Genomic DNA, 13,309 nt, shown 5'->3' with positions numbered 1-13,309 from the left:
TTTTACACTTTTACTGGTAATGGAGGAAAAAATATGCCATAGGAACAATTAAAAAGACAATATGTTTAGTTGTATAAATTGCTTGACGGTAAGACAAAGCAATGAACCCTGATAAGAGGAGATGCCACACTGGTCATATCCCTCTAAGCAAAGGCAATCAAAACTCCAGATTAGCATCTTCATAATATGTAGCTGCCTCCAATGCATGGGTCATAATCAGAGACGCACTTCCTGGTTCAGGAGCAATTATAAAAATATGTTATACTCTTTTTAGTAGAAGAATCTAAAATGGAATTTCCCCATAAACTTCCTTTCATAAAGAACCCAAATCAGAGTTTAGATTAGCAGATGCAAACTATTATATACAGAATGGATAAACGACAAAGTCCTACTGTATACCACAGGGAACTATATTCAATATCCTGTGATAAACCACAATGGAAAAGAATATGAAAAAGAATGTATATATGTATAACTGAATCACTTTGTTGTACAGCAGAAATTAACACAACATTGTAAATCAACTATACTTCAATAAAATAAATTTCAAAAAAAGAACCCAAATCATCTAACCTCTATCTTGTTATCTCTATCTTTTCTCAATAGAAAGTAAGACTGTTAAAAAAGTGGTCCTACTAGATAGAAGTAGGTAAAGTTCCCCCAACAAAACATCATTCACCCACTTAAAAAACATGTTCAACAAAAGGGATGCAAACCATTTGAGAGGTAGAGGATAATTCATAGACGTCTAATCCCTCATTTATGGGGTTTCTTTAGCTCAGCTAGAGGACGTAGCACACACATTTCATTGCTCTGGCTGTCATTCTGAAAGGAGCTATAGTTTTCTGGAATGAAAAGAGGCTGAGAAAAATAATACAGCTTGGTCACCAAGAAGTGCCTCTCTACTCCAAAGATCAGTACTGTCAGGCAGAGGCTCAGAGTTGGAGAACAATATCCTAGAACTTCCTACATGTTTTTCTGATGGAAATCTAAGTAAATCAAAGGCAAAGACTGAATCCCCTGCTCAAACATCAACTTAAAAACTCTTCTTGCAACAGAGTAAAACAAAACTATGGTTGCAATAGTTCACTGAAGTTCATTTCTGTGGCATGAGAGAACTTTACAAAGAGCTAAAATTGAGATAATGATACGTGATAAATACAAGTCTTAACCCAGAATTGTGCACTGAATATGGCACATTTAATAACACACATGGGAACTGCTTTAGTGACATGTGCTTCACTTGACCAATAGCTAGTTACCTGATGCTAAAACATTAATAATATGGCAGCTTAGTAACGTTAAAAAAAAAACAAAACCCCAAACCAACAAAGCCTACTACTGAAATCTTGAATAAAATACTTCAGGTTAAAATACATCATTTCCAGGATTCACAATTGTAAATGATAATTTCATATGAGCAGGATCTGTTAGCACTGACAGACTGAAACTATCAAAAAAGATTTATTGTTTAAGTCACCTATCTCAATATCTCATTCAGTGCAAGGCTAGGGACCTTAGACATTTCTGTGCTTGTTTCCAGGGGACTACCCTGGTTGCCAAGTTAAAGCAGATGAACAAGTATGAGTTCTCCAAAGTAAGAGTTTACATTAAGAATGAAAGCACAGCCCTGGAAGTGGATAGCTCAATCAGATACAAGGTACAATCCACTGACAAATAGTTCAGAAAGCCAAGAAAACGTACAAAACCCATGAGCTTTCGAACTTCGAAACACATCCAGAGATAGAATCAGAAACAGAAGCTTTGGTCTTTTAAAAGAGACCTTCACAAATCAGGTTTGTGTTTGTTTCCTTTTTCTTTCACATTTTAAGCCTCAATCAAGTCAGCTGTCTCTAGGGATTTTGAAATTGCTATAGATTAAAATCCTCTCTGACTCAACTGTTTGACTAATGCCGAGTGTTTAATAATTCTACTTGTAAGAGACTTTTTTTGATGAAACCCTGCCGTATGCTATCTTCAGATGCACCACAGCTGCACCATATATAAAGCATCACTGTCCTTATTTTCTTTATGACTGCATTTAGAGATGAGAAAATGTATTATTATGAACAGTTCTATTATTTGGCAGACCTGGCAGAAAACAGTTTTACAATACTAATGTAGCAATTATCACCTATAGAGACAAAGACCTACTTCCAGGTACTGATGACACATATTCATGGCTTGCTTCCAAGGATAGGAAGTTAATCATTGTGATAGATAGAGTTAAGTTAATGAATTTCTAAACTTTATGCTTTCAATAATAAAACCATTTAAGCTATAGCATTTGGACTCTTTACTTCCACAGATCAGGCACTTTGATACTCAACAGGTTGCGTAAATTGAATCCATATATTGTATTTACGTTCTCTGTCAAGGTTGCTTCTCCACATTTGAGAGATCAAAGGCAAAACAGTCATCAACCCTGTAGCCTTCAATACTGTGTTCATGACATTTAATCAAGTGCCAAGTCCACCGCATCATTCACCAACCTTAACAATATTTAAATGCATGGCGTCGGTTAGCAGCAAATGTAGGCACAGTACTGTTTTAATACACACACGCACACCCCTCACACGCACACGTGCACACACAACTGCATGTGCACACGCAGCCATCCCTCCCCACCACCCCCCAAAAACAGAAGAGGAAGATGGCAAAAAATATATAAACTCTCTACATTGTGCAAGAAAAGAAATTACAAATGCACAGAAATACCCAGTAAACCCTTGGGAGGTAGTTTTCTACCTGAGGCAGTATCGGTCACGGTGGAAATCCCCCTTCGATCAGACGCTGGACGGGACGACCCTGGCATGCTGACTGGGTCAGAGCGGACTGGCTGGATCCTGCAATGCAATTTAATTTAATTCACATATGTTACTGGCATCAAAACTGTCGCCGGCTACAACAGATCTTCAATCAGGAATGCTGGAATAGCCCAATCCATTAAAGAACCATTCCTTCTAAAACAAGGCAAACAGGGGAGCTGCGGTCCCTTATTCTCGCAGAAGGCTAAAGCACAGCATTCTCTACACTCTAGACCTCTTCTTCTCTTTGTATGTTTTCAATAGATTTTAAGCAAAGGACTGAAAAACTGAAATTAATTTAAAGGGATAAATTAAGCAGCATGGGAGAGGACACAAAACACATTATACTGAAAACTTTGGCATTTGCAAAGGAGATGAAGAGTTTTGAGAATCTTCAAATTCATGAATAGAACCATGCCTTCCTTAAAAGACAGCATTAATAGATACAAATTTTGAGTCACTCCCTTAAAATCCTTAATGAAAGTTACTTTATATATGACAACAAGCATAGGATAACAGAGCTGTGTTGGGATGTGGCTGCCAGGGGGTTAGCTAGGATTACTACTATCTAACTGAGTTACCTCCAAAAATTATCAATTAGCATTGAAGAATCAATTAGAGTCTCAGCAAAATTGCAATTTACTACATACAATTTCAAGTTGCTTGGGAATGGCAAATCTATAAATGCCAAGAGTCTGTTTCCAGTTGTATTGGATTAATACTATTCACACAAAAATTTCTGTATGGCTAAAAGATCTGAGAGGCCCGGGCAGCTTAAAGGAATAAAGACTTGTTATAACAATATAATCATGCATTTTTGGCGATTCGTTCATTCAGTAAGTATTTGCTGAATATTAATCACGTGTCAGTATTATTCTAGGAACAAGCAGAAACAAAACACGAATACAAAGTCTGTGTGCAGATATATAGTATAGCATATGGACATTCAGGACTGATGCAAAAGAAAACTGGAGTGTGAAAATAAATGAAATAGGTAATGAAAGCTCAGAATGAAGAAATCAGGGGAGGAATGTATGGTCCACAGCAGATCGAGATGATCTTATGGCGCTATAACAGAAATTGGACCTGTATACAGTATTAGGATGTGTATATATGCAAAGGGGCAAGAAGTGCCCTTTAAACATAGAACTAGAACAAGTGAACCCTTGGAATTGTGACCAAGCATGATAAATGGAGAGCATCTTGAGGAGCATGATTTGGCTTAAGCATAGGGTTTATAGTGGATACTGGTGGAAGATAAGAATCGATAAGCACCATGGGACAGATTATAGAAGCCTGACATACCACTTATGGACTACAGAAAAACAGTCCTTTTTTTAAAAAATAATTTTGCTTTTTACATTTAGATCCGTGATCCATTGAGTTAATCTTCGTGAAGAGGTATTTTTGTTTGTTTTTAAAATATATTTATTTATTTATTTTTGGCTGCACTGTGTCTTCATTGCTGTGCGGGGGCTTCTTCTAGTTGCAGAGAGTGGGGGCTCCTCTTTGTTGCGGTGCACGGGCTTCTCATTGCGGTGGCTTCTCTTGTCGCGGAGCACGGGCTCTAGGCGCATGGGCTTCAGTAGTTGTGGCTCACGGGCTCAGTAGTTGTGGCTCATGGGCTCTAGAGCGCGGGCTCAGTAGTTGTGGCACGTGGGCTTGGTTGCTCCGTGGCAATGTGGGAATTGACAGGCGGATTCTTAACCACTGCGCCACCAGGGAAGTCCCAAAAGAGTCCTTATTGAAAGCACAGCTCGAATGTATATGCATTTGTTGTATGAAAGAAAGAAATGGGGCAGGGCGGGGGGATGAAAAATGATGCATTTGATCTAGTACTGGAAGTTGGAAATGTTGATGATCACTGCTGTAGTGGACAATAATGGTGCCCTAACCAGTATGCCTTCTGCCCCAGGTAATTTTCCCAAGCCAGTCATGGTAATTCCATCATCTCATGGTGAGATTAATTAGCTCAGGGATGGGCAGGCCGAAGCAAATGCGGGCCAGTGAGAAAAGAATAAGAGTTTATTTGAAGTTTCTAGAAGAGATGTTCTCTGGGTCTTATAAGAAACAAGAAGCTAGCCTGTTAGACATGCCCAGTGCATGCAAATCAAAGCTCCTTCCCAGTCTAAATATTTATGTGGCCTAATAATTTTCCTATTATTAATTCACTTTATAGCATTGGAGTTTCTGAATCATCCAGAGTTGTGGGTGGAGTGTGGACTGGGCTATAGATGAAAGAAGATTGGCCAAGAATTGATGTGTTGAAGCTGGGCAATGGATACACAGGGGTTAATTCTATTATTCTCTTTAACTTTACATATTTTTATATATGCTTGAAATTTTTCCATAATAATAATAAAAAAAAAGACCAAAAAAAAAACTGGTGGGGGTGATGGAAATGTCCAAGAATTAGACTGGGGGATGTAGCACAACATAGTGAATGTAATAAAGCCACTGAATTGTACAGTGAATTTTATGTTATGTGAATTATATATCAATTAAAATAATATGATTAAGCTGTGAAGATCTAATGTATCACACGGTGACTATGGTTGATAAAACTATATTATATAACTGAAGTTTGCTAAAAGAGTAGAAGTTAAATGTTCTCACACACAGAAAATTCACAACATACATATATAAAATACATCAGTTGATGGATGTATTAATTAACTAGATGAAAAAATAAAATGATAAAATGAAATTGATTTCTTAGGAGCTAATCTTGAATGGAAAACTAGGTTTTATATTTCACTTTCTTTTACATTATCTATTTCTCAGGTCTATTAATAAATATTTCATTGACCTTTGTTACGAGTTAAATCCCTATTCCAAATAAGGAGCTGGTATGAGGTTAGCCATGCCTAACAGCCATGCCTGTTATAGATATGACAGCCACCAATACACCTGGCTGTTGCCATTTTGGTTAGGATACAGGGAAGCAGAATACCACAGCATCAAGTAATTCTTAGCAATATGAGGTATAGGACAAGGTACCAGGTGTAAAGGGTCAGTTGAGCCAAAAAATCTAAACAAGACCTCACAATTTAAAGGAGAAGGTAGGGGGCCGCTTCCCTGGTGGTGCAGCGGTTAAGAATCCGCCTGCCAGAGCAGGGGACATGGGCTCGAGCCCTGGTCCGGGAAGATCCCACATGCCGCGGAGCAACTAAGCCCATGCGCCACAACTACTGAGCCTGCGCTCTAGAGCCCACGAGCCACAACTACTGAGCCCACGTGCCACAACTACTGAAGCCCGTGTGCCTAGAGCCCGTGCTCGGCAACAAGAGAAGCCACCACAACGAAGAGTAGCCCCCACTCACCGCAACTAGAGAAAGCCCGTGCACAGCAAGGAAGACCCAATGCAGCCAAAAATAAATTAATAAAAATAAATTAATTTAAAAATAAATAAAGAAATAAAGAAGAAGGTAAAGTCAACAGCCATACTGCCATTGTGCATAAGCCTAAAGAAATGTAGAACCAGAGGTGAGGAGCTGGGATAAAGTGATAGTGGACAGGAGTGAGGAGAATATAAAGAGTGGGATTTCTAACTGGATGCTGGGCAGGAAATGGTACTAAACAGGACACATAATTGAAATGATGTGAGGTAAATCTGAATTTTCCATCAAAACTGTGTTCTAATGGGGTTAAGGTCATAACCAAGGGCCTATATGCTCAAATGTTTAAATATAAAACAAGTGAAATAAAAAAAAATTATAAACCTGGGACTAGCATAAAGGTTTCTAATATTTGTATGTTCCCAACAAATAGGACAGAAACAATTTAAATACCAGGAGCTCTTTAGTATAAGAAAAAGAAAAGTCCCTGAGGAAAATTCTGGAAGGATTTCAGGAATAAAGCTCTGTCTGAAGACGCAAGTTAGAGAGCTTTTAGATGAAGAACTGTATCTGAAGTAAGAGGTAAGAAAGCTAGGGGAGGTCAAAAACAAAGTAACAGGGGACTTCCCTGGCAGTCCAGTAGTTAGGACTTCACCTTCCAGTGCAGGGGGTGTGTGTTCGACTCCTGGTCGGGGAGCTAAGATCCCACATGCCTCGTGGCCAAAAAACCAAAACATAAAACAGAAGCAATATTGTAATAAATTCAATAAAGACTTTAAAAATGGTCCACATCAAAAAAAAAAAAAAAAAAAAAAAGAAAAACTTTAAAAACAAAAAAACAAACAAAAAACCCAAAGGAACAGAGCTGTGTACACAGGAGCTGGGGATATCCTCCAAAGAAAAGGGACAGGGTCTTATCAGAGTAGCGGGTGACAATCATCAGAAAGAAAAAAAGGTGGGGGGAGAATCTTGTGAATACTTTAGTAAAGAGGATAAACATAGTTTTATGGGTCTATTTTATTAACATTTAAGTGACAAAATAACCTATAAAAACATTTGAATATGCACTGAATCACTAAGCTGAGGACTGACTCTACTTGACTTTCTGAAATTGGATCATATTTTATAATTAGTACCTATGAAAAATGGTCTAGCACCCACTGTATTGTCACTATTGCCTCACATCTTAGGGAGAAGTGCCACTTCTAGAAAGCTGAAGAAAATATACTGAACCAAAAAAGGCAAAAATGTATGGAAGAAATAAAATACAAAGAAAACTAAAATAAAAAACTAAAATACTTAGAAAGGTATTATAGGAGACATGTTTCATTATATGAGTTATTCTTAAAGAAGAAATATCTAGGCCTAATCCACCTCTGCAACAGCTTTTGCATTGTTATAAAGATTTGTTGACAAAGAAGTAGAATAAAAACATATTTCCAACATAGGATTGGGACACATTTTTCCACAATTTTTAAAAAAGAGATGCAAGAGAAAGGTCAGAGGGCTATTTCAGATTCAAATAAAAATACACTGTAGAAGTTTTTTTTTTAAAAAGAACACAAGGAAAGGGAGATTATATTGCATTAGACTGAGCCCTTCACTGTCTGTTGTATCCTAATGTGTCAAGTCTTGGTGTAACAAATTAAACAAATTAAATTGCTAAGCAAACAGAAGAGCACAAAAGTCAAAAAGTTCTCAGTTACATTTAAAAAAATGCTAATAATAAAAGGCATACTCTGTAAACTACTGTGATTCTTACAAGTGAGGATCGAGAATATATATGATGAAAACATAGCGAGACAGATAAAGAGATAGATATTAGAAATATGAGAGAGGCATCATAAAATAAGATGGCTTTAAAAAGTACACTGAATATTAGATTTAGGGAAGTACAATCCAGAACACAAATATTTATTGGATGTGATGAGATCTCACATAAGATCCTCAGTGATAATAACGAACCACAAGTTACACTGCATGTATTCTGCAACGTGATACAGCGTCAAAAGGGGAAATGCAAATATTATCTAAGCTGTTAACTACAAATGAACATATTAATGTGTTCAAATCACTCTCTAGTTCTTATTTCTTACCTGAGACTGTTGAGATCAAGATCATCTGTATCAAAATCCGAAAGGGGCTGTGGAGTATCACTTGGACCATGAGACTGCAACACAGATGAACTGGATGATATGACTGTGGTTTGGCCTGAGGGATGGATGGTTTTGAACTGGAACTGGGGACCCATCCACAGACGTCTGTGGGGTCCGGTGTGCGTTACAATTTCTACCTGGAACAGATTAGGAATCATGATTGAAATGTATTAGGCTCTCCCTTTGAGAGCCTTTCATGATCCACCCCCCACCCCAGTCTCAGCTCTGAACACTCACATTCTCCAAGAAGCCCATCTTAACCAAGTGGAAGAGGGACAGGACATCTACAATCAAAAGGTGATGACAGGGACTTCCCTGGTGGTCCAGTGGTTAAGAATCCGTCTTGCAACACAGGGGACACTGGTTCAATCCCTGGTCGGGGAACTAAGATCCCACATACCGCAGGGCAACTAAGCCCGCATGCCGCAACTGGAGAGCCTGTGTGCCCCAACTACAGAGCCCATGCGCTCTGGAGCCTGCACACCATAACAAAAGATCCCATGTGCTGCAACTAAGACCAGGCGCAGCCAAAAAATAATAATAATAAATAAATAAATTTTTTTTTTTTAAAAAGAGGATGACAATAGCAACCTATAGAGACATTCACTACACCCCTCTACAGGTTCTCACCAAAATATATCAATACCAGAAACTCATTTTGTGTATGTGTAAATATATGTGTGTATATGTAAACACAAGTACACACACACACACACACATGCACCCCACATATATAACACAAAAATCACATGAGAATAAAAGGATCAGTTGCCTGCCTCATATACCGAGCACTGGCTTCCTAGGGACTACGTTTTTCACTCATTCTAGACAGTACTTACCACTTTGTGGGCATGCAGTGAATACTACACCTATCAATCCACAGATTAAAAGTAATTCCTTCATTGAGGACCAAGCTCATGACAAATGTGAAGTTGTTCTTGAACTATCCAAGGAAAAGAAAAGGTCTGAAATAATTTAATACCCAAAGCCAGTTTCTTTCCACAATTAAACACTATAATATTTACTTTACTGCCCTCAAAATCCTCCAAAATTCACATTTAATGGAAGAGAGGACTATATATTTTCCCTCAAACTAGATTTGTCTTCAAAATACCATTTCTTAATTAGATTGTTTTCTCAACTACCATGAACATTCACATAGGTATTTTAAATGCTGCAAAACAGTAATAACAAAATGCTTTATGAATTTCATGCTCTATGGAGGGGGTACGGAATGTTGCCAATATCAGACAATGCAGAGAGTAAGACACAGAGTAAAACCTAAAAATAAACATGTGATTTTACAAATGAGCAACTTGAATAAGAGACTAAATACGCAAACCTTTGGTAAAACACTATTTCTCAATGTCTTGTAATTGCTACATCCATGTCTGTATACATACTTTATGGAACTGACTTGTCATGTGCCTTAGTTTTGCCCTGAGTTCTTTTATGTTTAATCACATTTCTCTTATTGCAGTGATTAATTCTTAACAAAACGTAACTGGAAAGGTTCATGGAGTGCAGCTCTGTGTTTGTAAGTCCTAAAGGGCAAAAGCATCACGGTCTTGGAACAATATTCACATTCCCACTAATCACAGGGAGAAAACTACTCGGGTTTAGGACAGTGATTTCTCATTCAAGGAGTTGTATTCAGCAATGTAAATGAGGCCACAGATAAAGCATTCTGTGTATTTTAAGCTCAAAACCATCAGTGTCACAGAGCCGAGAGGTAAACAGATGCCTGTGCAATTTCACTGAGGCAATGGCCAGATGTTCCTGCTCACTCTCCTGTTGTATGCGGTACAAACATATTGTAGATACTTTCACACTGACAGCACACATTACCCCTTTTTCTAACTGAAAAGTGGAAGTGAAGGACGGCGGTTTCTTTGCCAGCATTCTTTTTTCTTTTTTTCTTTTATCGTGGTATCCTCAAGAAAGGATGTATCTCCATATGCATCAAGCTCCTTCAAGGAGCTTCCTGGGAGTATTTCTGGTGTGATGAAATGTATGTCAGCTAGAAACAATTTGATTCTCCAGTTCCCAGATTCCCTTTAGTTTTTCAGGCTCCCTTCCCTGAGAAAGCAATGAAACTGCACCCGGCCCCACTGAGGCACCTGTCTGATGAAAAGCCGCTGGATTGGTAATCTGAGACCAGTCATTAACTGCACCAAATGATGTCAGACTTGAGACAGACATAACAGCATTCGTAATGAAGTCACTTTTAATCTCATCATTTTGAAATCTGCCTGAGTATCTTTTATTTCAAAGCCCTTGAGATGAAGACAGCTTCACCTAGCAGGGAGAGGAAGGGTCAGTCGATGCTGTTACAGGACTGGTTTTGAGACCGCTAGAAGCGGCATTACAGGAGCTTAGGAAAGGAAAGCCAGGCGGGCACTTGTGTAGATTAGAATGCTTAACTTTCCTAATCAAAGTATGGGCCCAAACTTCAGAAATTGTTGCCTCCACAAAAGAAAAGCCCAAAGACTGTTGAATGGCTTCCCTGCTTTAACAAGGCCAATTCTTATATTAATCCTAACAGTCCATCTGAAATCCAAGGTCCTGAGGGATATGAATGGATTGTTTGAAAGACAGCATATTTTATGCTCTCTGTGTGAAAGCTAATGTACACACACATATATATATATGTATATGTGTGTGTATAAAATACATGTATATGTATCCCTGCAGCAGTATTTATGAGAAATTCTTAATATGGAAAGACAATTGATTATTTCTTGGGGAACCTAAAAAAATCCCAATTCTGCCCATTTTCCTCTAAGGAAAATAATTTTTAAAATTCAAGAAAAAAAGAGCTAACGGACACCTGTTTTCTGTCACTTTAACAGACCCAGTGTTTCAGAGTCTTACCTGAGACAGCCACTCTTCATCTTCCTGTCCACTATGGTCAGAAGCTAAACTGTCATAGGACTCATGCCGAGTAATGGGCCCTGGACTTCCAGGGGGAACCACTGCAGGAGAAAGAAAACGCATTTAAACAACTTTAATCCATGCAGTGAAAAAAATGGATGTGGGCATAACCATCCTGGATACTGTGGTAATTTATAAGCTAAAATAAGACATTCAATGCACAATTCAAATAATTAACGAACAAGAAAGACTGAATTTCTGAGGAATAAGAAAAATCTCCAAATAAGAGTACACTTTAAAAAACATCTGCAGGAATTTAGTCATTACATATGTCACTGTTAAAGAAATACACAACTAATTGCATCTTAACAGCACAAGTACATTAAGGAATAGTGACAATTCCACTGCCCATGCACCAATGTAATTCCTAGCCTTTAGGACACGTCAGTCCCCTCCATCTAACAATGAAATTCATTTAATGCAGTTCCTATAATTCAGGAAGGGGTTTTTAAAACAAATATCAAATAAGATTCTTTAAGAGTCTATTTAATAGTTCATATAAAGGGAAGGCATTAAAATATTTTTAATTTTAAAACACTTTTAGTTCCTAAAACATTTCATTTATCCAAAGAAATGTTTCATTTTTTCTGGATACTTCAGTAGTTTCCCTGATTCTTGGGTGGTAGGATATAGGCTTTAAAACACAAAGAGGCTGCTTTCTCATACAAAGAAGAACCTTTGCTTAGTCAAAGCAATAAAATGAATCAGCAAACATTTATTGAGTTCCTAATGAACCAAATACCATCCCAACAGAAACTTACTTAAAGTCCCATACTATTTTTTTAAAAATTTAATTTAATTTATTTATTTTTGGCTGCGTTGGGGTCTTTGTTGCTGAGTGCGGGCTCTCTCTAGCTGTGGCGTTCAGGGACCACTCCTCGCCACGGTGTGCAGGCTTCTTATTGCGGTGGCCTCTCTTGTTGTGGAGCACGGGCTCTAGGGCGTGCGGGCTTCAGTAGCTGCGGCACTAGGGCTCAGTAGTTATGGCTCCTGGGCTCCAGAGCTCAGGCTCAGTACCTGTGGCACACTGGCCCAGCAGCTCCGCAGCACGTGGGATCTTCCCAGACCAGGGCTCGAACCCATGTCCCCTGCACTGGCAGGTGGACTCCCAACCACTGTGCCACCCAGGGAAGTCCCTAACGTCCCATACTATTTATTTGCTTATTTTTATTATAAAATAGACTTCACTTTTAAGAACAATTTTAGGTTCAAAACAAAATGGATGAGAAGATAGAGATTTCCCATATATTCTCTCCCTCTGTATACATTTTAATACTAAGAGAAATAAAGCAATAAAGTACTGAGGGGAAATAGAGAAAAGAAAAGGAAGAGAACAGAAGAGGATGGAAAGTTGGTGAGTATTAAAGAAACCGAGAAGAAACAGAAAAGAATGAGAAAAAGAAAATAATCTCAGAATTTCTACCACCCAGAGATAGGTATATATACTTCAGTATGTGCATTTTCCTTAGGCTACATTCCTAAAAATGAAATCAAAGGATATGAACATGTCTAAATTTCTTAATGCATATTCCCAGAAAGAGTTACACTTCCACGAGCAGTGACTGAGAACGCTAATCTCACAGCACTCTTGCCAGAACAAGGTGTTTTGAAGAACTAAATCTCAGTGAAACAGTATTACTGAAGTAGACAGAGCAGAACACAGGACAAGATTTTAAAGAAGATGTATTCACAAAAACCTTATCTTAACTATCTGGGAGAGGAGAAATGATACCAGTCAATTACTCATCAGAGGGAGATAAATAGTATTAAAATACAAGATTTGCAGTGGTTAAAACTATTAGCTATTAGTTCTTCAGATTCATAGTTCTACAGCTGAGAGGCATGCTGGCATCTGGCACAAAACACAAGCGATCACCAAAGCATAACACCTAATTTCTTAGGATTTTGAATATCATGCAGAAAAGAATACCATAATAATCAATTAATATTTAAGCAACCTTTAAAATAATTTGGGTGTATATTGCAAAGATGATAAGTAAATTTATGTTTGCAAAGGCTGAGTTGTTCCCCAACCATTTGTATTCTTTTTTTTTTTTTTTTTTTTTTTTTTTTG

General features: G+C 38.0%; 1 protein-coding gene across 8 annotated transcripts in view; it reads right to left on the bottom strand.

The window, feature by feature from the left end:
* Nucleotides 1–13,309, bottom strand: part of BCAS3 (BCAS3 microtubule associated cell migration factor) — a 576,338-nt gene that overhangs the window by 279,034 nt on the left and 283,995 nt on the right. For all 8 annotated transcript variants that reach the window (XM_082603192.1, XM_082603193.1, XM_082603194.1 and 5 more), the window contains exons 20-22: nucleotides 11,176–11,276; nucleotides 8,242–8,438; nucleotides 2,749–2,846 (exon numbers count right to left, since the gene is read on the bottom strand). In XM_082603192.1, the coding sequence (XP_082459318.1) occupies nucleotides 2,749–2,846; nucleotides 8,242–8,438; nucleotides 11,176–11,276 (396 nt within the window). The remainder of the gene's footprint in view (nucleotides 1–2,748; nucleotides 2,847–8,241; nucleotides 8,439–11,175; nucleotides 11,277–13,309) is intronic.

This window comes from Mesoplodon mirus (genome assembly GCF_964341445.2).
Source record: "Mesoplodon mirus genome assembly, chromosome: 18".
NCBI classification, from domain to species: Eukaryota; Metazoa; Chordata; class Mammalia; order Artiodactyla; family Ziphiidae; genus Mesoplodon; species Mesoplodon mirus.
This window is presented reverse-complemented; position numbering and strand designations above follow the sequence as displayed.